The following is a 25,172-nucleotide window of genomic DNA, read 5'->3' as shown; positions in this document are numbered from 1 at the left end:
TCCTTTTCTTTTAAGAACTTGTCACTCTATTTTATACTCTTCTTTGTTGATTTTGTTGATGATATATTCAGCTGTATTGACTTGTAGAATAAGGATAGAATATTCATAACTATTTTAATTTTTAATATATAAAAAAAGAGTATGTTAGTATAAATTATTTTAATGTTTAGTTCCAAAATCAAATGTCGAGCTATCAAATCCAGCAAGCTTGAAGGATGTCAATTCTTGCCTTCTTGCACATCTTGGGAAGTGGGATCTTTCCTGAATACATTGGAAAGAGCACAAAATAAGTGTTTTTATTGTCTTATTTCCTGCAGAGATTGTATAGTTTCTCACCTTTCAGAGAAGGATGGTATAGATGGAGAGAAGTAACTGCATAAATCTGTCTATTCTTGGGAAGATTATTTGGCATAGCTATTCCAAATTTTATTTATTAAAATAAATTACACCCTAAACTTAATATTAAAATAGACGTGTTTACTATAATTGTCATTAAAATATTAAACTTATTAGTGTTTTGAAAGATTAAAGTTCTTTTCAATAAAATGTTAAACTGTTTAGCTTCTTATTTTTTCAGAAAACTAGATAAAATTTAAAGTTGAAATTTTGATAACTAGGCTCAATTTGTTGCGGAAAAATTGTCATATTTTATTACCAAATGCTCTAAGTTTTTATTTATATTTTTATCTATATCTTTCTTGTCTTGTTTAAGGTCCCATTTAGTTTTGATTAAAATTATTATATTTATTTCTCTTTTATCTTCGTAACGCTATATTATAAATATTTAAAATGGACCATTTGTTAGACCTTTCAAACTGAGTAGTGCATTTAATATAGTTCAACTATTTTTAGTAAATTATACCGTTCTATCACTTTTTGTCTCAGGAAAACATAGACAATAATAGATATTTAATTTCTCACACACATATATCTATATAATACATAAAACAATTATAAATTACGTAATTAATCTGAAATTTTTTAAATGTATTATTACGTCACTTTTGCCTCGATACAGCAATAAATATTTACTAACTAATATAGATAAAAATAAAACTTATTTATATAATTACGATATAATTCAGTACATATTAGGAGTTAAGTAAATTAACTATAAAATTTATAAATTTTAAAGTGTTCGATAACTATGAATTATGTAATAAAACTGTGAAATAGAAAATACAAGTGATCATTAACTATAAACTTCATAAAAAAAAACAAGTATTAAATATATGTAAATAACATAATAAAACTATGAAAGATAAAATATAAAGTGTTTAATAATTACGAATTATATTTATCTAAAAAATTGTGAATTTCGTAATAAAACCATGAAATAAAAAGTGTAAGCTTTTAACAAGTGTGAATTACATAATAAAACTATAAGACTCAGTAAAAATATAAGTGTTCAATAACTGAGAATTACATAGTGAAACAGAGAAACAAGTGTTCAATAATTAGAAATTACGTAATAAAACTACAAAACTCACAAAAGAACAAGTGTAGAAGTAATAGACATTAAATAGTAACTACAAATTATATTTAGCAATTATAAACTTTTAACTAGCCAGAGAAAAAAGAAGACAACTTTTAATTAATATAGAGTATTTGCATGTCGAATTGGTTGTCCCTTTTAGTTGGATGAATGAGAAGAAGATAATCTTAGATTATTATATAATATCAGCATGTCTATCAAGTATAGTATGCATTTACTTATATAATTCTCTCTCTCCTTTTTATACAGGCAAAATTGGAAGAAAATAATAAAACATACCTATCATGCAAAAGAAAGTCAAAATGGGTGTGATATTAAAACAAAAGTCAATTGTGTTTTCCGAACAAATGACCCAAAAGGAAGTAAGCCAAAAAGAATAAATGCAGCTACTTTTAGTAGTTTTGGAAGTCACTTCTGATTTATTTTCCACAACTAAATATTAAAAATAGAATTTTTTTTTTGAAAGTTACTAAGTCTTTTCTCTCTCCTTCTAGAAACCAAATATCCCCCTAATTACTTTAGGAATCAGTTCAATTTAGAAATAATTTGTTTCTTAATTTTGGAATATAGAATAATAGATAAACATCATAATAATCTCATTCTAACATACAAATATTATTTATCAAAATTAATCAAAATTAGATCTTATATAACACCCTAATCTGACTACGAATATACCCTTCATATCTATTCCATCTAACTTATTTTATATCAAATAAAAATTATTCATAATAATTTCATAAAATATAAAATATTTTTTTAAATATTTTTCTTTATTTTATATCACAGATAATTATTACATATATATTCTAAAATATAAATAAATATAAAGATAATCATTTCTGAACCTATGGTCTTATTTTAAAAATAACAAAAAAAATTATCTATTTTAGAATTTATCTTATTTCTAAAGTAGTTTAGTCGAGGCATTAATGTCCAACTTCTTAGTTCTGGCTCTTGCGATCCTCGGTAGGATCCGGAATCGCTGTATAAAGATGTTATGTCAATTCTTCATTCACACGATGAATCAACAAAAGGTGTAATCTGATTAAAACCAAAGAAATTGGAACTTTTCAATCAACAGAGAAAGAAGGAAATCGGACAATGTCCCACACATCTTATTCATCATATAAGACTCCCTAACCCTACAGGGAAGGGGATGTTACAAACTTTCTGGAAGCCCCGAGGAGATCATTGGCTGCAAAAGGAGAAGTCCACTCATGAGATCCAGCCAACGACGAGGAATCTGTCACAAGAGAGCTACCACGAAAGCCTCCCATATACACACCATTCCCATCTGCTGGCCTCGCAATCTTCCCTCCCATAAACATGGTTGACCATGTGTCTAACAACCTTTCACTCTTTACTGATGGCTTCAAGAGTGTCATGTCCAGGCTCCAGTCAATGGAAGTATAGTCACAAGGCGTCGATCCACCGGAACTCCAATCAACAGGTGAAGAAGATGACGATCCAGAGGAGGATCCCCACCCAGTAAATAGTCCAAGCGAGGACGGCATAGCAAGTGAAGATGGTGGTGTTGCTCCAGAATTCCAAGAGCCACCCCACCGGGATGAAGCAGGCTCAGTAGGATTTAAAGCAACAGATTGGAAATGTCTTTGAGGGATGAACCGTTGAGTAGCAGAACCATTCAAACCCACGTGATGCAAGCCATGACCCAAAGCCTCACTTACCACCATGCCGGGCATTCCATTGAAATACCATCCTGAGGAAGCTGGCGGTGAGACACTCATACCAAGGCTAGTGGATGGAAGACTCTTGTTGGCATTTATACTCTGCGGTCTCTGCATTACAATCACAGGCTCTCTCAAAGCTCCCCCTTTCATGTTAGTCTTGGCATCATTCCCTGCCATTATGTACCTTGCATCTGACTTTGTTGGAGGTATTGCAGCCTGTGAAGGCGACAGGGAGTATGAACCTGATGTATTAGATATCTGTGTTGACCATCTTTTCAAGTCTAAGGGAGCAGCCACTTGTCCTCCCAAGTCTGTTTTAAGCTGATGTATTCTTCTTAGCAAGTTTTTATTTGCTGTTTCTTGAGATACAGCTCCATTTACCAGGGACCTTGTATGATCGACATCTCTTTCATCTCTTCTCTGTTGTTGAGTGCCTATTGAAGTAACTCCTTTGACTTGAGCTTTTACAGTTGGGATTTGAGCAGATATAACCACTTTATTATTAGTACTTTGATCACCTGATGCTTGCAAATTTGATGGTGCAGCAGCCAGTTCTTGCTTTTGTGCCTTCAAGGTCTGTTCAGCCTTTGTCAAATCACCTTCACAGGCAACAACAGCCCTTTCGACCTCTTGTTTTGTAAACTTAAATTTCACTTCTAGATCTGCAATCTTAGCAAGCTCGTCAGTGATATTAATTTTCAAATTAGCTCCGAACTCCAAGTTTGCTGCAATCTGCTTCTTATTGTCCTCACCCACTTCAAAAAGCCATGCAACAGACTCCTCAAGATTGCCTTCATTCTGTATAAGAGCCATCGTTGCCTGCTCAGAGGTAAATCCCATGCCCACAAGCTGCTCAGCTAGTACCTCAAGCTTCCTAGACATGAGATACCCAGTGCAACGATCATGCAACTCTTGGGCCCGCTTCTCTTTCTGGCGTTGGTGCTTCCGCTCATTCTTTTGTCGAATCTTATCACGCTTATCAGTATCACATCCGGGAATACATTCGACTCGCTGTGCAGTATTAGTAGTCTTCTCCTTCTGATCTTCGGACTCACCAGAACAGCTATCATTGTTGGAAGCAGAGTCAAAATCGCCTGTTGTACCAAGTGAACCAGCAGAACTTTCGTCCGGTTCATCTATCATTCTGAATCTACCATTGTTTTGGACCATCACAAAAGGGGCAGCAGATGCCTTGGTAGTATGAAATGTACCAGAAATTGGATTGTATGCACTTGCAGGTACACCTTCTGCACCATTAGCAGGAGGTAATGATGGTTTTAAAGAATCCTTGGGTTGTTCTTTTGCTGCCCTTGCAGCTGTCTTGTCCTTGGACTTGGATTTTGATGCTGGAGGCATTCCTAAGAATTATAAACACAGGATTGACCTGCAATTTAACAGTGTAATTGTTGCTTAGGTTCCAAATCAACCTTCACAAGGACACTCACTAATACAAGAAATGCTACTTTTATGCAAGATCAAGTTTCCTTATCATAATCATAATCATGAGTATGAATATTAATTTACAACAAAAATAGGACACAAAACAACAAGCAGTAGATGTAAATGAACTAGGGTGCATAGATCTGGCTCCTAATGAACTAGGGTGAAAATTGAGGCTGCAATGTGTAATATTTTTCCCTGTATATGTATGTGTCCCCTTTTACTATCTGATGTGTGAAGAGGGAATAATAAAAGTTTCTTGGCCACTCTCTGAGCATTTGTCATCATTGAGGTTGTAACTCCTTTAAACAGTTTAAAATGCTTGGACAAATTAAGGCAAGAGTAAGATAAGTAACCATGTCCCTGTAAGTCAATTGGTGAAGAGAAAGATCTACCTTAATAGATTCTAAGGAACTTCCGGGAAATGAGCAAAGCTCCAAAGGTTTGTCTAGACATGTATACATTGAGGAGAAAGAAGAGTTTTTCTTTCCAGCTACTTGAGTTCACAAAAAAGTTCTAGTAATTGCCATAAAACTGACATCTTCAAGATGAACTTTTCCATCTCAACATACTGATGACAAGTGCAACGAGAGAAGTCTACCAGATTCTATACCTTGCCAAGTGAAGCATCTCATATCACTAAAACAAATTACCGAATAGATCTCCAGTATAGCAACAATAAAGATGACAAGACTGCGAATTATTCAAACCATTACCCCTCGCAACAATAAAGTGAACATATGCAGATGAATCCAAAATCCACCTAAAGTAAGCAAGTCCTAACCATGACGAACAAATAAAGCACCTCAAATTGAGCCTGAAATCTGGTCCCAAATCAATGAGGGACAGCTAAAATGGCAAGGTATACAATTTTTTGATGTATTACCACTTTGCCTGATCCGTCTTACAGCAACAGGCATCAATAATCCCCATGCTTTATTTCCAAACAAAATCATCAATAGATCCGTCCGAGGGAAACGCACAAAGGCAAAAACAAGCATCCTAACATCCAAAATCGCATGGAAGCAGCACGTAGAACACGAGATCAAGAGAACTGGCACAATTCCATCTCAAAACTAATCAAACCAAGCTAAATGAACTCAAACAACAACGGACCACGAGATCGCAGGTAGTAGATTGTGGAGATCCGGTGACTGACTAACCTGAACAAACTGCGAAATGGCCGGACTTCGAGCGCGCGCAAATGATTCGTGATCGTCGAGGACGATTAGGGTTAGGGTTTTTGTAGGCGTGGGTGGAACGAAGACGAAGGGACGAGCGACGCGGATCTTTCCCTCTATCTCTTTTTTCTCTCTCTCTCAACTTTTTCTCTCTCCTCGATCCTTCCCCTTGTTTCCTTTTTTTCCTTCCATATGGGCGCGAGGCGAGTATTAAACTGAAATGGAGAGAAATGGTTGGAGTCCGACGGCTCGACTCAACTAGATCGTTACGGGTCGACCTGAACTTTGCCCGTGAATGCACAAACAGCGAAATTAATTTTATTTAGACCTCTAAGCTAACGTCGTCTTTTATATAATATTTTTATTGCTTTAAGGGATATATGTTAATATTTTTTCTTAATTCAAAGAGTATATTTAGGTAATTATAATAATAGTGATAGTTCAAAGGATTTAAATAAAAAACTTTCCTATTTATTACTTGTATTTTAGATTAAATTATAGTAAAGCACTTTGAAATGGCACGTTATCACTTTGAATGATCTAGTTGCAAATTAAGTCTAATTTTCAAATTAATTATTAGATGAATATATGAGTTTCATTCATTCATTCCACTTTTCGGTGTTCGTATGTGCTCTCGGATAGTGTGATTTAACAGCGACAACAAAAGAGAACCGCTTTCAACTATGCTGGTATGCTGGTTCATTAAGGACAAAACTAAATAGAATCTATTCCTCCAAATGAGTTTAGACTCATATATTTCACCTATAAATTTGAATATATATATATATATATATGTCACTCTAACCTCATAAAGGGGAAAAAAAATGATAGATTGATCTCTAGACTGCATTGTTTGTTATTATTGGGGTTGAATATAAAATTGTAAAACTTAGTGTTCTCTAACAGCTAAATATTTTACTATAGTTAGTCAAATTCTACATATATATCTTTTCCTGTAAATATTAAAACTCTACCTATTTAAATTAAATTTACTTTTTGAGACCATCAATATATTTCAATCCAAAAATAAAAAATATATATATATATAAATAAGGATAGGATTGTGTTGTATCAAAGTCATATCAAATAGCATAAATAAGCTCATCAAATTGGGTGGTCCTCTTTAATGAAGAATTATGGCTAGCGTTGATTTCTCTACTTTCTTCGATTTGGCAACAACAACCATAAAAGATTTTATTCCTATTGTGGTTCATTCTAAGATTTTCAGTCTTCCTGATTTGGATTACCCTATAAGTAACAACATGTTAGACATGTTATTTATGATTCCAAATGCTCTACTGCTTGTCTTCAAGAAACAAAATTAATTGATCTTTACATTCGGCAATAATTTTGGAAGATTGCTTCAAGTAGCTCTCACGATATCTTAATTGGTTGGACTCTTTGTTTGATTCCTTACATTTGGGCATTATTTGGTGGTACTAATTTTCTTTTTTGAGGAAAATCTCGTAGACACGATACAATTCATTAAGTATACCAATAATTATCAAGAGCCTAATATTAGAGAGAAGAGATAGAAGTATCCGCTGACTTGTTCGCTTTATTGAAGGAATTCAATGAGGTGTTTGAGGAGCCAAGCGGCATGTCGCCGGCTCAACCCCAAGACCATTGTATTGAGATTACTCCTAGAGTGGAACTGGCTAATGTGAGGTCCTGTTAATATCCATTTGTGCAAAATGAAGAGATCACAATACTTGTCAAGGAGATGCTGGACAATGGAATCATCCAACCAAGCCGGAGCTCATACTCATCACCGGTGCTCCTAATGCGAAAGAAGAACGGAACATGACGATTTTGCATAGACTACCGTGTACTCAATGCCATCACAATAAAGAATAGGTATCACATACCTATCATTGAAGAACTCTTGGATGAGCTCTCAGGGGCCTTTTACTTCAGTAAGTTAGACTTGCGTGTCCGCTACCACTAAATCCGGGTGAAGCCTGAGGATGTGCACAAGACCACATTTCGCACACATGACGAGCATTATGAGTTCAAGGTTATGCCTTTTAGACTCACTAATGCCCCATCCACCTTCCGAGGGTTAATGAATGACATCTTTAGGGCATTATTAAGGCGGTTTGTGCTTGTCTTCTTTGACGACATCCTTGTGTATAGTCGCTCATAGAGGGAGCATCTTGTTCACATTCGCGAAGTATTGTAGATTTTGAAGAACAATGAGCTAAAGGTGAAGGAGTCCAAATGTTTATGGGGCCAGTCGAGAGTGGAGTATCTCGTCTATATTATTTCAGCGGCGGGAGTGGAAGCCGATCCCGATAAGGTGCAAAACATGGTTCAATGGCAGATCCCAAAGACACCGAAAGAATTACGGAGCTTCCTTGGATTGACGGGCTACTACTGTCGATTTGTTGCCAACTATAGCTAGATCACTGCTTCCTTGACATCATTACTGAAGAAGAGAGAGTTTCATTAGATCGAGGCAGCAATGAAGGCCTTTAAAGAGTTGAAGAAGGCAATGACCACCGCTCTAGTTTTAGCATTACCTGATTTCACCAAACCCTTTGTGGTAGAATGTGACGCGTTAGGAACTGGAATTAGCTGTCCTCATGCAAGAAGGGTGACTAGTGGCGTACATGAGTAAGACATTGTCAATGAAGAACCATATAATGTCTACCTATGAGCAAGAGATGCTAGCCATTATCAACGCTATTACCAAATGGAGACCATGCCTCATCGGTCGGCATTTCGTGGTGCGTACCAACCAGCGAAATCTTCCTTACTTCCTTGGGCAATGGATTCACACTCCGGCATAGCAACGGTGGGTGAAAAAGTTGTTGGGCTATGACTACGAATTGGTGTACAAGAATGGAATTAAAAATCGGGTTGCTGATACACTATCGTGGCAACCTGAACTAGTCAACCTAGCCATGATTTCTATCCCGGTCTTTCCTTTCCTTTCAGCGATTAGAGCTGCATGTGTGGAAGATCTAGAGATGAGGGAGCTCATGAAGAAGGTAGAGGAAGAACCATTTAGCTATCCTAGGTTAGATGTGAAGGACGGTCTACTACTAGACTAAGGGCGAGTACGAGTACCGGCCAAACCCGAACTATGGGTGACTTTGATTCACCACTTCCACGATACTCCATTTGCAGGGCATGAAGGAACCTTTAGAACCCATTTCTGGAGCAAATTTGGGAAGATGTAATGATGTACTTCATTAAAGGACTAGGTCAAAAGACATATGATGGTAATGGTGGTGGTCGACCGGTTGATAAAGAGTGCGCACTTTTCAGCTCTAGCGCACGGTACACTACAAAGAAGGTAGCAGAAATTTTTATGAAGGAAATAACCCAGTTGCATAGAATGCCAAGGTCAATAGTTTCAAACCGTGATCTGATCTTTACGAGTCACTATTGACAAGAGTACTTCAAACAGTAAGGTACTGAACTGAAAATGAGCTCAGTGTATCATCTACATACTGACAAGCAATCTGAAGTCATTAATTGTTGCCTCGAGTTGCAATGCTTCACCAAGAAGCAATCGAAGAGATGGCTAGCTTACCTATTCTGGGCGGAGTACTCATACAACACGGCTCATCACACCGCTATTGGGATGACCCCCTTCGAGGTTGTCTATAAGAGCGTGCCCCAACATTGTGATCATATGACCGGTCGAGCACACCCAACTCTACCGACATAGATGAGGTACTAGTAGAACATGACGAAGTACTCAAGATGCTCAAGCTTCATCTAGCAGTGGCACATAACCGAATGAAGTAAGTGTATGATCGCAAACACCAGGAAAGAAGCTATGAAGTTATAGCGATTGGGTATATGTTCAACTCTAACTGTAGTGGCAGATCTCAGTACAAACTATTTAGAACCAAAAGCTGGCACATGACTTATTTGGTCCATTACGAACCGGACCGATGAGGGATGGGTTGGTAATTTAGATTGAAGGGAGATCTTGATGGTGATGAAAAGGAGGAAAAAGATGATATGTGAATAGGGATATTTGCGATTAGAGAAGGGAATATGATAAAGGGAAGAAAGAGGTCGCTCATAGAAGAAGTAGGGCCGCAACAGACGAGAAGAAGGATCTAAACAATGAAGGCTAGGGGACAATAAAAAGTTAGGGCAAGAAGGAAGAAGAAGAGAAAGAGAGAGAGATAGGAGAAGAAGATATGATTGCATCGTAACCCAATTAGGGTGCACTCCACAATACTTACAAGCTATCCTTGGACTCAAACAACAGAAATAAAATCCTAAAAATAAAGTGTTCCCACCGCAGCGCGTTCGAACGCGCCTGAGGCCGTTTGAACGCGAATTCTCATTCTCTGTTTTTGCAAAAGCGTGCAAGCATTCGAACGAGCACGTTGCAATGAGCTCGAAGCCATTCAAACGCACAAATCTCGTTCTTTGTATTTGTGAACACCTGTAGGCGTTTGCATAGTGTGTTCGAACATGGTCCCCGACGTTTGAATGCCCCCCGAAAGAAAAGCCTCATTTTCTTCCAAAACAAATTTATTTCTTTCGATACAACTTAATCTAGCTCTAGTTGTAACAGTCTATTTTAGATCCTAGAGAAGGTGGGAGCGGTTGCATATAAGTTAGACCTACCCAAGTCATCCCGAGTTCACCTGGTTTTTCATGTATTCAACTTGAGAGCTCAAATTGGTCCAGTTGAGTAAGTTGCAGCACAACTACCCGAGCCCGAACCAAAAGGCAGTTGAACTCGCTCCAAAGAAGGTCCTAGCACGAAGGAGGGTCAGACATGAAGGAAGAATATTCACAAAGGTGTTAGTAAGCTGGATCGAATAGATACAGGAGCAAGTCACATGGGAACCGGAGGCAACCTTGATAGAGCGATATCTTGAATTTGCACTTTGAGGACAAAGTGAGTGGAAGCATGGTGGAATGATGTGATTCGGACCCATCGAGTCATCTCGAGCATGGATACACCTTATGAGAGTCTACTCTTATTATTATTTTAATTATCTCTTTTAAAAAATAAAGATTCTGTTTGTCGCGTTCGAACACCCGTGTTAGAACGCCCCTTGTGAACGCCTGTAGGAGTTCGCATTGACAAAGAACGTAATTTGTGCATTCGAACGCACTTGACCCCGTTCGAATGCCCACGTGTGAACGCCTGCATATGTTCACGTCGGCATAGAACGAGAATTCCGCGTTCAACATGATCGACGAGAATTTATTATTTCTAGGATTATTATTTGTCATTTTTGGCTTATTCGATTTAGCCTCTTAAGGTGTGGATGGCAATCAAAAGGGTTATGATGAATGAATATTGATTTCTATCCCTTCCCTTCCTCTCTACCCTAATCTTCCTTCCCCTTCATTTAAGCCTTAGCCATGCGCCTCGACGCCGGTGATCTTCTAATCTTCCTTGTCTATCGAGTTCTCCCACCTCCTTGAGATCTCGATTCTTTCTCCTCCCTCATCCTTTTCTCCTTAACACTATGGTCCATCCATCCCATCACCATCATCCCTCCCCCCATCATCACCATCTCCCGTCACCCTCAATATCGCCCCCACTTTTTGCATATTTTCGTTCCAGTTGCAATCAGAATCTGCAAAAAGCATAAATACCCCTGGTTTTATAATTTTCTATCTATGGTAGAATATTTGATGATTATTTTCCTCCGACTACGCGGGCTGCTTTCTTGCATTCGACCTTGATCGGGTAGCAGATGCACGGTTCATATTAGCTTATACTTTTGTGAACAATACTATTGCCCTTATAATGCAAAAATCTATTCTTATCGTCTAAAAGAATAGCATCATTATAGTGAAACAAAATCCTCATATTACAATCAGATAGATATTATATTCTTACGAATATAATGAATGAATAAGGGTCGGGATAAGATGATGACGACAAATTTCCAAGTTCCCAAATTGAATAACAATAGGAAAAAGAAGAAGAAGAAGAAGAAGAAGAAGAAGAAGAAGAAGAAGAAGAAGAAGAAGGAGAAGAAGAAGCTCAATCCGTTCCTATAAAGTCCAATCATATTATTTTGACGTAAAAAATATTGATTCATCTACTTGCAGCATTTAATGAGACACTCGGATTCAAAAAGAGCAAAGTTGGAAGAAAAAGAGGTAAAAAACCTCAAGAAAAATAAAACAATCTTCGCTCACAAAAATAAAAACCAAGTAGGTTTTTGGTGCAAAAAATCCTTTTTTTTATAGATGAAAAAAAATGAAGTCTTAATAACATATGATTTTATACTCTTTTTTATTTAAAGAGATATTAGTAGTAAAAGATTTCGATCTAATCTTAAATTAGAAAAGATAAGGGACAGAAATAAATATCTAATTATCAAACAAATTACCTCTAACTTTATTATTATCTTTTCTATTATTTTATTATTATTTTAAATGCGGATTATCACATTGAAGCTTAGCAATAAGCTAATCTAGGCCAACTCGTTTCAGGAGTATGTTCGGGTGATCCAAATTGAGAAGGTTGGGAATCTTGGGAAAGACGCAATAAGAGGAATAATATTTACCATAATTATTGTTACCAAATGGGGAGCAATATTTTAATAAAAAAAAAACAGTATGTAAACATAAAGGAGTACAATTTTGGCATGAAGGTAGATCAGACCATACTTTGCTAACATGATCTCAATTCGCTAGACTGGCTAAAGTGTGAGCCATAAAATTGTTGCAACGAGTTATGTAACAAACTTTTAGGTGAAGGAAAGTTTGAAATCCACCTAAGACATTCCTGCACAAATTGTGATAATTCTCCACTCCCACTTGATCTTCTAATTGGTTTACCACTTTTAACCGCTTTCATATTATCACTGAAGAGCCAAAACTAGGGGTGAAATTGGTCGGATTAACTCCGACCCGATCCGCTATTTGATCCAATTCAGATTATATTCAAATAAAAAATTCTTATCTGATTTGGATACGAATGGAATCTTTTACAAAAAATCGGGATACGGATTCGAATATGGGTTGGATATAATTTTTGGATTCAGATATGAATATCGGATATCCATTTACCCACATATTTTTTTGAATGATTTACAGTTTTTAGTTTGCTTATTTAAATAGTAAATATTGATATTATTACTAATGATGTATTATATATTATTTGTAGAGATTATTTTTTCAAATTTTATGCCTTTGACATATAAAAAATTTACTTTTTATGAAACTCTTAATATTTTTGTGTTAATTATGTCTAAATAGAATATCATAATTCATTTAAAATGATCCGATCCTCTATATGAAAATTATCCATATCCGTTTAGATAGGAATAATTTTAAATTATGCTATCCATCCAATATCCATATGTTTTCACTCCAACTCAAAAAGACCTTCTAGCCCAACTAAGAGTGCTTGCCCCTTGACATGCAGCACTATAACACCTCTGACTTGCCAAGCAGGAATTGATCTGGCTATTTGGTGACATATCAACCCACGCCATAACATCTTCTTCACCTGGGCTGCTATCAGAAATGGGATTTCTTTGCGTAGAGAAGAGAGGAGATTCTGGTATCTTATTATTCTCGTGCACTTCTAATCTCAACTCTTGATGAACAGTCTCGACTGGGGGGGGGGGGGGGATTGGAACACAATAGAGATACAGGCAACCTTTTAATAAGAATTACTAATTTTCTCTTGTAAAATTAATCGAAAGATAATCACCCATTTAAATTGTAAAGATAAATTAGTCATATTCTCCTGCTAAGTCCAACTTAAAGCAGCAAGCAAAGTTTTCATTTAACACTTGCACTTTTTAATACTTTCTAGTTTACATCTTAAATTTTTTTTATTTACAATTTGAACCCTACTATTTTTATCGAATATTTATAGAAGAACGTCCTGTCTGATTTTTGGGTAACATGTAAGGTATTTTTTCAGTCTGGTTCTGGATTTAAAGTAAAATTGAGGTAAATTTGTAGAGCTTCTTCCGTTCCAAACATAACTATCTATCTTTATCTTTCTAAGGTAAAGCAAAATCTAACGGTTAATATATTTAAGGTACAATAGGAGCACTAAAAATTTAAGTCCTATAATCGGTTCGATATTTTGCATATAGACCCTAATTTTTTTTTATTTACGTATATATCTTTTTAAATTGCATATATATATATATATATATGAAAACCATTCACGTTATTTTTTGATAATTATTATACCTTAATAATATACCATTAATTACGAGAAATGTATATACACCCGAATAAAGGTATTGATATCTTTTTATAGCTAACTTGATGAAAGTTTAATTAAATTCTATCTCGTCAATTATTTTTGTATTACTTATATGTATCTCTCATTAGTTTAAGATTAATTTAAACTAAAATTTGATAACATATAGAGATAAAGAATCAAATTTAAATTAAATTTTATCTCCTATAAAATTAAAGAATCAAACTTAAATTATCTAGTATTGAGTGATATCTTCTATAATAAATATCTAATTATATCTATCATAATCATATCTAAGCGAGCAAAATCTTAACTAAAAATAGAAAAACTTATAACCCAAAAGTTAGGTGTACATAATCTAATCTTCTTGACTAATGTGCTATCCTTTTTAGGTAGTGTTGTAACTGGTATCGAAAAATTCAATATCGGATATGAAAACCGAATATTAGAGCCGATAAATTATGTTTGTAAATTTTAGAGGGGTATCGAAGTATTTACCAAATTTTAGTTAACACCCTATATTGTCATCTATTTTTTATTTGCATCATGCATTTTCAATATTTATAATCCGAGCCATACATTTTACCAAATATTTGCAAAATAGTCTGTTTGGTAAAACACATGCGGTCATTTCTACTGATATTTGATAAAAATATATGGCTCAATTTATACCTATTGAAACAAATTAGTTGTAATAGCTCCATATTGGCTCCATATTGGAGCATCGGTTGGAGATGCTCTAAGAAAACCTATTAGATATTTAAGGTAAAATGGAGGGACGTTCATTTAACACATTGATCTACTTCTAGTTTACAAATTATATTTTTCAATATTTACAATTCAAATTCTACATTTTACCAAATATTTAAAGAAAATACCTACTATTATTTTTGTTTGATAGAACATATAGGTATAAAACGTAGGGTGTAATTTGTAAATATTAAAACTATAGGCTGTAAATCACAAATAGATGAAAAGAAATGTTATCAGGTTTGAACCTAAATACGATCCATTTATTAAGCAACTTGAAATATTAAGCACGAACATAATCTGTTTAGTAAACAGTTACATATCTCATAAACGTGTGTAATCATGTTACATAGGTTAGTCGGGCATATATAAGTTATTTGAGCTATAAACAAGTTTATTATTGTTATAAATGATTTAGAAATGGATTATTAAGGTGCTAAATAAGTTATTCAAGTCATAATCATCTTTTTCTTATCATAAATAGATTATTGAATCATAAGCAAATTGGCAAGTTAAACAAGTTAAATGGATTAAATAGATTGAGACAATAAATACAATTTTTTTTTCCTAATTGGGTTAGGTAGATCAACTAATTTATGATATGCAACCCATAAAATTTAGCTGTGTAAGTTTGATTGAGCTTGAATTGAAATTATTTCGAGCCTTATCATAAAATCAAGTTTGAATTGAAAAAATATCAATTCAGGCATATTTTGAGCAAGTTTAGTAGTCAAGCATAAAATAACCTATCAATAAGCAATTTTAAGTTGATTTAAGCCTATATCAAGACTGATTAAGTTTGATTAAATCAAGCATGATTCATGCTTAAATCATGGTTGAAACTTGAAATAACGTGTGATTCAACGGTGAAGTTATAAGAACTAATATAGTATATTATAATCCTTTAAATATTGTTCTAAAAGTTCATATTTGTCATATATATTATATATTACATAATATTAAATAATATATTATTATTTTTTAGTCTTATTGAGCTGGCTTATGATTAAGCTCGGCTTATTCTATAAATCAAGCTTGAATCAACTTATTTTTGAGCCAAGCTTAATAACTCAAGCCAAGCTCAGCCGTCTTGATTACTTTAACGGCCCTAATTATATTAAAATCCAAATTTGTTAAAAAGCATTTTGACAGCTACATTTATTATTTTAATTGTAATTAAAATTAAAATTTTAGTTTCTAAATAAATATAATTTTCTATTCTTCTTGAATAAGTAATTTATTTTAAGTAATTAAAGTTGTGCCCAATAAGTAGAAACAAGAATGAATAGCTTATCAATATCAATAAAAGCTTATATCATTTTTATAGTCAAGAAGATATAGCAAATAAAGAGCTATATTTGTAAATAATAAAAGTAGAGGACTTTCTTTGTCATATAGAGGGAATGTAAGATGTTAATTATAATTTTTATTATAGATGTATCAAGAGTATGAAGAGGTCAACCCATCTTTGTATTAGGACTTTCAAAAATCCTAACAGCCCTATCTCTCTCTCTCTCCCTCTTTCTCATTCATTCTCTCTACTGAGTTGAAAGTGATATGAGTTAAAATAACATCATCAATAAAAGTTGGCTGATTGTTATCTTTTCCTTAGATCAAAGAACCCACTTCATCCAACATGGAAAGCACCAATCTAAAAAGGTTTGTTATCTCATTTATGTCTCTAGAACTTTGATAATTAAATAAATAATGATAAGTCTATTATCTTATTATAATAGAATGATATATCTTAGTCACTTTTTTGCTTTATTTAGGCTTTCATAAACAGTTTTCTACCAACTTCTTGATTCGATAGTATCAATTAAACCAATTCATATTTGTTAATACTTGTAAGAGCTTATAATTACTATGTGTGTTATATTGAGAATGCATGCTTGAGTAAAAAATTTAATAGACTTTGAATTAATTTGGTTTAATTATAATATAACTTTAAATTTATAATTTTAGTGGGCAAAACTTGTTGTAAGATCATTGAATGTGAGCATTGATCATGAGCATCAAATGACGCTTATCATATCTACTCTAATTATATATGTAATTAATATATTAGCACTTATCCTTTAGTGTCACAATTGATGCGGACTAATAACTCCACAGTAAATCTTGGTCGCCACCCATATTGTGATGGGGGTTTTGGATGTGCAATATTAATGTAATGATTATATTTAACGACGAACCTGGATCAACCTGCATGGCATCGGCTACATTGAGACCTAATCTTCATAGTAGTAATTCCATAAATATTATTACGTTTTTCTTAAGGCTATAGCTACCTTGTTATAACTTTACCTTGATCATAAATTAGGATTTTTTTAGTAAATAGAATTAAGATTTTCTTGCATTCTTTATATGCAGCCAATTAGTTAAGTTGTATCTTATATCAATGGCTAGCTTATGCGTATGATTCAAGTACATGAATATTTAGAATTGAGAATACATGTATTCCTATTTTTATACTGGATGATCATTTTTTAATGGGTTTATCTGAATTTGGCATAAAATAGATATCATTGGAAAAACTAAAAAAAAAAACCAAATAAATTTATGTTTGATCTTATATCAAGACCCAACTAAGAAAAGACTTACTATTAGTACTTTAATAAAATCTATAAAGGATACAGAAGCAGTTGATGAATATTTCATTCGACAATTTATGTTGTTGATGATTAGTATAATCCTGAATCTATAAAGGATACAGAAGCAGTTGATGAACATTTCATTCGACAATTTATGTTGTTAATGATTAGTATAATCCTGACTTCTAACGCCAAAGATGAGGTTCGACCATACTATCTAAGGCTTATAGAATATGTTGCACATATCTCAGAATACAATTGAGTCAAGCTTACTCTTGAGTGTCTACTTACAAAACATACACTTTATAAATTAGAAAAAATAAAGAATTTACAAGGAAATTTGGTTCTATTTCATGTAATTGGTATATAAATTTTATATATTTTAGTTGCATACTATATATTATAATAATTAAGATAATATTTTATTAAACTTTCTAAAGTTACATACGGTATTCATACTTAAACCATATTCAAGTTATTAGGGTTGATTTTGCTTATGCTGATCATAGATATCCATTAATGATTTATTGGGATGAAAATAAAAATCTCAAGAGAAATCAATTTGATGCTAAATATGGACATGGTAGAGGAAAGGTGATATTTATATTTGATCTACAATATATGTTAGAAATAATTAATTATTTAAATATTATGCCTTGGTTATTCATCAAATATATGGTAATGTAATTACCGGATCCACTCTTAGTTAAAGATTCATGGCTCGATGGGATAACTAGTTATAACAAGTTATACAAACTGGAAAGAGGCATTATTTTATCTTTATTAGTTATATTATTTAGAATAATTAATGCATCAAGAAAATAAAGTAATGGTGTAAGTTTATATTGTTCATATAATAATGATAATGTTGGATAGCTCACATGTCACATAAGATAATTTCATGTTATAATATAAAATATATAAATCACCATATTTTCTAACAACTTAAGTTTTTAAAGTAGTTTGTGAGTTAACATGGTATCAGAGCTAGAGGTTACGAGTTCAAATCCCATTATACCTATTTTTGCTTAAAAATATAAAACTCAACTCATTTAAATCAAATCCACTTCTTGGGCCTATTGAAATATTTTAGCCTAGAAGTGAAGATAGGTGTTAGAATACGAAAAGTAAAACGCACTGTTCTTTATAGCTTAAACCTTTAGAGTAGTTGGTGAATTAATATTTCAAACTAAAAGAATTACAGTCTTAATTTAAAATTATTCTACTCCTAAAATAATCCTAACAAAAGCCAACTATGATGAAGCAAATATTAATAGTTCTAATTTATAAAAACATATATTAACCATATCCCACACCTTATACTCAATGCATTGTTTTCTATGGTAAAAAATCAAGGCTATAAGTCAGTACTCAGAGAGAGAGATATAAGTTTATTACAAAAAATGAGAAACTACTAAATATTTCATAGTGGAATAGAAGGTTACTAAAAGATGCTATTTGACAAATAGTAGATCTTATAGTAAAAAGAATATAATATTTCATCAAGTATGTAAGAATTATGCTTTCGTAGTTGATTGTTTAGTATGTTACTTTGTTATAGTCAATATCATCTTTTAATTAGCTATTATCATATTATTTTATTTATTTGCAACATAAGCAAAGAAAATGGGATCACTAGGAGAGTCATGATGCAATCAATGAAGCTATAGTTAGTCCAACTAGTATACACAAAAGAGGAAGAGTTCTTAACAATAGAGAATTTTCAGCATCGCGAAATTTTGGTACTCTTAGTGGTTAAATAGTAATTATAATTTACTATAGTAATAAATTATATGTTCATATTTATTATTTTTAAATTTAGGTAAGTTTACAGAATATTATATATCACTTATCAATCTTTGAGAATAATACAATAATCAAATAAAAGTTTATCTAAAAGAGTGTGCAGAATAGACGATAATATAATGGTGAGTATATTAAGAAGTTCTTTTAAGAACACTAATAATATGGCAGGGAACATGAAAAGAACGTAGTAAAAAAGAAAATTCTATAAATGAAAAAACTTCTACTCCTAGCTACTTCAACTCCGTCTGCTATTTTCAAAATTGGAATATTTAAAGGATATTAAAGTGAAGGAGTAAAGCGCTATGAGTGCGAATGTTACCAACACTTTTCTCGTGAATATCTAAATTATAAAATTTGGGCCACGCCACCAAAGCAACATAGGAAAAATTCAGATGTTACTACAAAGAAGAATATGACTTGAATCAGGACAAGCATATCGTCTTTACTTTCTAATTTACTACTAAGATATCTTCTGAGATTATTTCAAACAGATATATGAATTACGAGGATGTTGATATAAATATTCAAATTGCTTATAATGTGCTTTTCGAGGAATCATACAAATTGAAGAAATATAATGTGAAGATGACAGAGAAACTTTAAGTGGCAAATAATGAGCGGATTTTAGAGGACCAAATACTAGAAGACGACTACACAAAAACCTAAAACTATTCCTTATTCTTATTTTCTTAAATTTGAAAGTTCCTCTAAAATAAACATGCATATACTCATGAGTTCAAAATAAAAGTTTGATTGAAAAAAGATAAAAGAATTTAATATATAAATTCTTAAAACTAACTCTACTGTTAATAAATTTTAGGATGGCTCGATCAAGCTAAATCAATTCCTTAAAGCAAGAAATAAAACTTATTACTAGACATGAGTGAAAAAAATTCATCTAGATCTAACTAACCAATCAAGTTACACACTGCTAATAAAGTTCTAAATAGGTTTAGATGAGATTCTTAAAATTATTTGTTCAAAAGGTAAAGATACTATTAATGCTAATGTAAGGAGTTATTAAGTGTACGAAATAGTTATACAATATTGTCGATAGATTGCTATTCTAACTATAAATTAAGAGTATCACTTACTATTGACTTAATTTAGTTTAAATAACTAATATCACTTGCATTAAATATGAAAGATACTAAATTTATATCTTGTCACGGTTAACTTGATAAAGACTTATAAACAAATAATTTATCATTTTTTGATAATTTATATTTAGTATATTGATTTAATAATGCTAAAAACTAATTAAAATAACTGAATGATTAAAAAGACAATAAAAATTAAAATACAACAATGACATTTGGGCCAACCTTTGGCAAAATATATGGTTGGGCTGCAAACCAACTACAATGCAAAACTTAGCCCAACTGAAGAAACTAGTTGGGCCCAAGGGCCCAACCTGAGCTGAGCATGAGTTGGGCGTTACCCAACTTACACCTCTTTTTTTCCTTTATCTTCTTCCTAGAAAAACACTAGAGGAGATCAAAATGGAGGGATATATTCTACTCAACCAGGGAAGAGGCTAATAACCTAAAACAAGGGTGAAACTAGTATGGGAACCATTCCAAAACATTATGGTCGACTGAAGAGCAACCAATACTCCATGGCTGGTGGCCATGGAGATCATCACTTCAATGATCTAGGCCATAGGGCTCAGCAAAAGGTACCTATATCTTCTACTCATGGAGAAAAAAGTGATTGGCTAGGTGGACACATGAGGGGTCGACTACGTTGGCCGACAATAGTTGAGAACCGGCAAAGTAAGGTCACTCGGTGAAAATCAAATGGAAAGTCTAAGAACCCACTAATGCCACGAGAATAATAAGACAAAACTTTCTAGGTACACGCAAGTTGAACGGAGGTCATCGATGAGTAAATTTTGTCGATGAAAGCTAAACCATAAATTGAAGGTCAAAGGTCGAATATTTGGTGAAAATCAAATTAATATTAAAAAAGAAAAGATGGCTTATTGAAAAAGTCAAAGATAGGATTCATTTGCTCCAGCGAGGCTCTAGGGGCACATGACTAATGTCGAACACTTGAGAGAAGTGTTGAGATTACAAATAGTAGGATCTAAGAAGATACGAGATTTTATAAGGGATGACGAAGGCTAATGTTTTCTATGAATTAATGGTGAGATAATTGGAAAATCTCATCGAAGACTTTGGTCGGTTTCTACACGTAACAACAACGTGAAGAGTGGGGAGAAGAAGGTATTGTAGCGCACTTTTTCACACCTCCCTCTTTTTTTTAGGCTGTTATAGTTGCAAAATGATTCAATTATATATCTTCCACCATCTAATTTGCTTAAGGATACAAAAAATGCTCACTGCAAAAGCGATTCTTATTGTTTGAAATTGCTATTTCAGAAAATGATTCTATTAATATATCTACGTGACGCCCACGTGTATTAGAAGTCACTTACGTTAATAAGTTTGTAAGTCCGTATTTGGGTACAATCTTGGTGTGCATGCCTATATTGGTTGAAAACTCTAGTTTTAAGGCCTCGTTTGGTTCTTGCATTAATTCTTTTAAGATAACTTGATGCACACCTCCTAAATGTGAATTAGGTATATCTATAACTTTACTCACATTTTATTATTCGATTGTAAATATAATGATTACATTGAATAAGTTTATGTAAGCATTTATATTTGGTTATCAACTATGAATAAGTATGTTAATTGTACTAAAAATCTTCTTAGGAAATATGTATAACTTTATTATACTTTCTACTTGTGATAATATTTTGTGTATGTTACAGACCAAAACAATATATCCGTAGAATGATCCTTAGATTTTGAGGGGTAGTAATCTCGAAAGTCTTATATCTAATGGTTTTGGAATGAAGTTAATCAGAGATCCGGATGGAAAGTTATGGTTAAAATAGTGGAGCAAGGTCGAAGTAGGGCAGAATAGTAGATATCCGACGTTGCAATTATCGTCGTAGGGTGGTGGATGGCCGTAAGATAGGATGGCTGCTGGCGGAGGAAGATGGCTAGGGTTTGGAAGATCGGCATGCTTATACGGTTATGATCTGCTCCTAGAAAGATAAATGTAATCTAATAGCTACGATAAAAGATAATGATGAAAATAATAACTTGGTAAACTCAAATTCATTTAATGATAATTATTAACACATATTCACTCCTATTTATAGGAGTAAAAATTCCTAATGGATCGAATCAATATGCAGATTATCCGATTTATTTGAAATTCAAAATAATAAGATAAAGCTAATTAACTAACTTGACTTGACTAATTTGACTCAACTTGACTTGGCTTAACCCATATGGTCAGATCGTAACAATCCACCATGCTTCTGATACCATGTCCTAAGGGTGACTAGTCTCCCACATCTTTGTACTCAAATAACTTGTCGTGCCAATTAGTGGATTTGGGTTCATCTTTCTCGAGTCTGCCTAGGAATATGATGTCGGCTGGTTGGCGCTTGCATTTATGACCGGGGTTAAATCGGTCCTCATAGTAAAATCATAAGTCTTTTCTTCAGCACTCTTCCAAGTCATTGGGTACAAAGTAGTGCAAGATCATCTATCGGTTAGGCTGAGCTGTCAACGCAGGATGAGTCGGGGCAGATGCCATCTTTAGTGGGCCGTAGGCTTGGGCTGCCTTTTTCTCTCCTCCTTGGGGATCTGGTTCAGTTGATCTAACTTGGACTCTATCATAACAGCTAAGGAGAAGGCATCGTCAGAAGTAGTAGGCCTCAAAGCCTAAATGTAACAACTTAGCCTTTATATAAATATAAAAAAAATAAAAAATCATAAAAAAAATAAAAAAAATTTGTGCATGGCACGACGTGGCTGGCCTCATGCCATGCAGTAGCTGGCAGGCTAAGGGCGCCACGCGCCCCAGCTGCCGGCCCAGCCAACCTAACCAGGCCAGCTGGCGAGCTGGGCCTCGCGCCGCCTTAGTCACTGCCAAGCCCTCTCCACCACCTCTCTCTCTGTCATTTTCTCCTCCCCGTCAACCTCTCTTCCTCTATCGTTAGACCGCCGACATGCTATCAATGCTAGTGAGCCTCCTTCTCCCTCTCTCTTTCTCTATTTCTTTCTATTTCTCCCCCTATGACTGTCGCCTTCAACCACCTGATTCGTTGTCCCCTCCTTTCTCCTCTCCCTCTCTCTCGCTCTCTTTCTCTAACTTTTTTTCTCTCTCTCCCTCTCACTTGGGCTCGGGCTCGTCGGAGCCGAGCCACCGGTGAGAAGCTGGCTGCTGACTAGCCAGCAGCGGCCGAGCCCCTCCCCACTGGCCTGGCACCCTTCCCTTGTCTTTCTTCTCCTCTTCTCTTTCTTCTTCTCCTTTCTCAGCTTCTTCTTTTGTTCTTGCAATAGTGCTGGGCCGTAGCAAGCAGTGCTGGGCCGAGCCCAGCACTAGTGGCGTTGTTTTTATTTATTTATTTTGTTTATTTATTTAGTTAGGTATTTCTTTCTTAATTAACGCAAATAGATTATTTAGATATTAATTATTGTAATATTAATATAAATTCTTTAGTATGATTATTATTAATTATAATTAGTATAATTAATGATTATACTATTATACTATTACACATATATATAGGTAATACTTATATTTATTATTTATTTATTTATTTATGTTTTTATTAGATTAATAGATAGATTCGTAAATCATAATCATTAGGTTTATAGCTGTACACTAATATTCATATGATATACATTTTAAACAATTCTAATAATTTATTATATATTATTTTGTAACAAATAAGATACTAGGCTTATTTATTTATTTATTTATTTTTATAAAGTAAATACTACATAATTCCTAATTAATTAAAATAGAGTGAGAACCACAATGTATTTATAATTAGATTTTTATCTATACTTATATGTTTATTTATAATTATAATTACACACACACAATAATGATAGTATGACATGGAGATTTATTTATTCATCGTTGAGGATTATATACTTTTATTAGTTATGACATGTTATCTATTTTTTATTTTTATATATTATTGAGAATATAATCATATACTCATTCATAACATAATCCTCCTATGTGATTCATATTATCTAGTGTACGATTTACTCTCTGTTTAGCATTACTGATTCGGGGTAAGGTCTATTCACTAATTTTTTTTGCTCATAGTTTTCTTTATTCTTTTCTAACCCCCTTAGATATGTGGTATGTGATAGCGACTTGAGATATCCTGATAAGATATTTTAAAATGATGAGGTGAGCTATAGGTGCGAGACAGTATAGATAATATTGTGTATAGAGGTTGAGTTGTATCGTTATTTGTTATATTTGTACTTTATTGTATCAGACAATAATTTGTATAATACATGTCAGATTATAGTATACTCATGTATAAGTTATTTTAGTTGTATTTTGATGGTTTGTCGTGACCTGTGTAGGTCCTACCAGATTATATAGTGGTCTAGTGTATTATTATTATGGACTTGGATATTCATATGTTAACATATTTATTTGGTTAATAATATGATTTATTTGGTGATAGATTATGTGAGCATGGATATGTTAGTATGTTTTATTTGATGATGTCATGATTATATGAGCATAGGGGTATATCTATGCGTAACGGGCCTCACCCGACCTGTTGCATGCGTTGCACGTGCCGTGTGGGCGCATGGGCGTGCACGTGCCCATGCTGGGCAGGGGTGTTACAATTCAGGTGGTATTAGAGCCTAGATTTAAGATGATCTGGCAAACCATCAAGTACACTAGTTGTCGATTTTGTTTAGGGTTATGCTAATAGTCGATCTCGATGAGTTTGATATTAATTGATTAAGATAGATGTCTAAGTTATAATGTTGAGATTATTAAGTTTTGATACTTGATGATATCGATAGAAATAGTTTAAGATATTGGTATATTGAGAATTTATCTGAGCGACTAATAGGAAGAGATATTACTAAATCATGCATTAATGTTATTGATATTGATGTGTTATAATCTGTGTAGCATAATATTGGAGATGTAGATGTGTTCATATGATGTGATAAAGTATAGAAATTTATA

The 25,172-nt window shown here is 33.6% G+C and overlaps 1 protein-coding gene across 1 annotated transcript; it reads right to left on the bottom strand.

Annotated features, from left to right (window-relative positions):
- Positions 1-2,580: 2,580 nt before the first annotated feature.
- On the bottom strand, positions 2,581-5,984 carry LOC140776430 (uncharacterized). The gene is made up of 2 exons (XM_073120141.1): positions 5,793-5,984; positions 2,581-4,573 (listed from the first exon to the last, which is right to left on the bottom strand). The coding sequence occupies exon 2, from the start codon at positions 4,543-4,545 to the stop codon at positions 2,641-2,643; it is 1,905 nt and encodes a 634-aa protein (XP_072976242.1). The 5' UTR covers positions 4,546-4,573; positions 5,793-5,984; the 3' UTR covers positions 2,581-2,640.
- Positions 5,985-25,172: the final 19,188 nt, after the last annotated feature.

The sequence above is a fragment of the Typha angustifolia genome, chromosome 14 (genome assembly GCF_048772165.1).
Source record: "Typha angustifolia cultivar Huaian chromosome 14, ASM4877216v1, whole genome shotgun sequence".
NCBI classification, from domain to species: domain Eukaryota; kingdom Viridiplantae; phylum Streptophyta; class Magnoliopsida; order Poales; family Typhaceae; genus Typha; species Typha angustifolia.
The sequence above is the reverse complement of the archived record's forward strand: the minus strand, read 5'-3'. Positions and strand labels throughout refer to the sequence as shown.

What these genes read in the sequence shown, in the direction of transcription:
- LOC140776430 (XM_073120141.1), bottom strand. Translation starts at nt 4,545, where the DNA reads ATGCCTCCAGCATCAAAATCCAAGTCCAAGGACAAGACAGCTGCAAGG.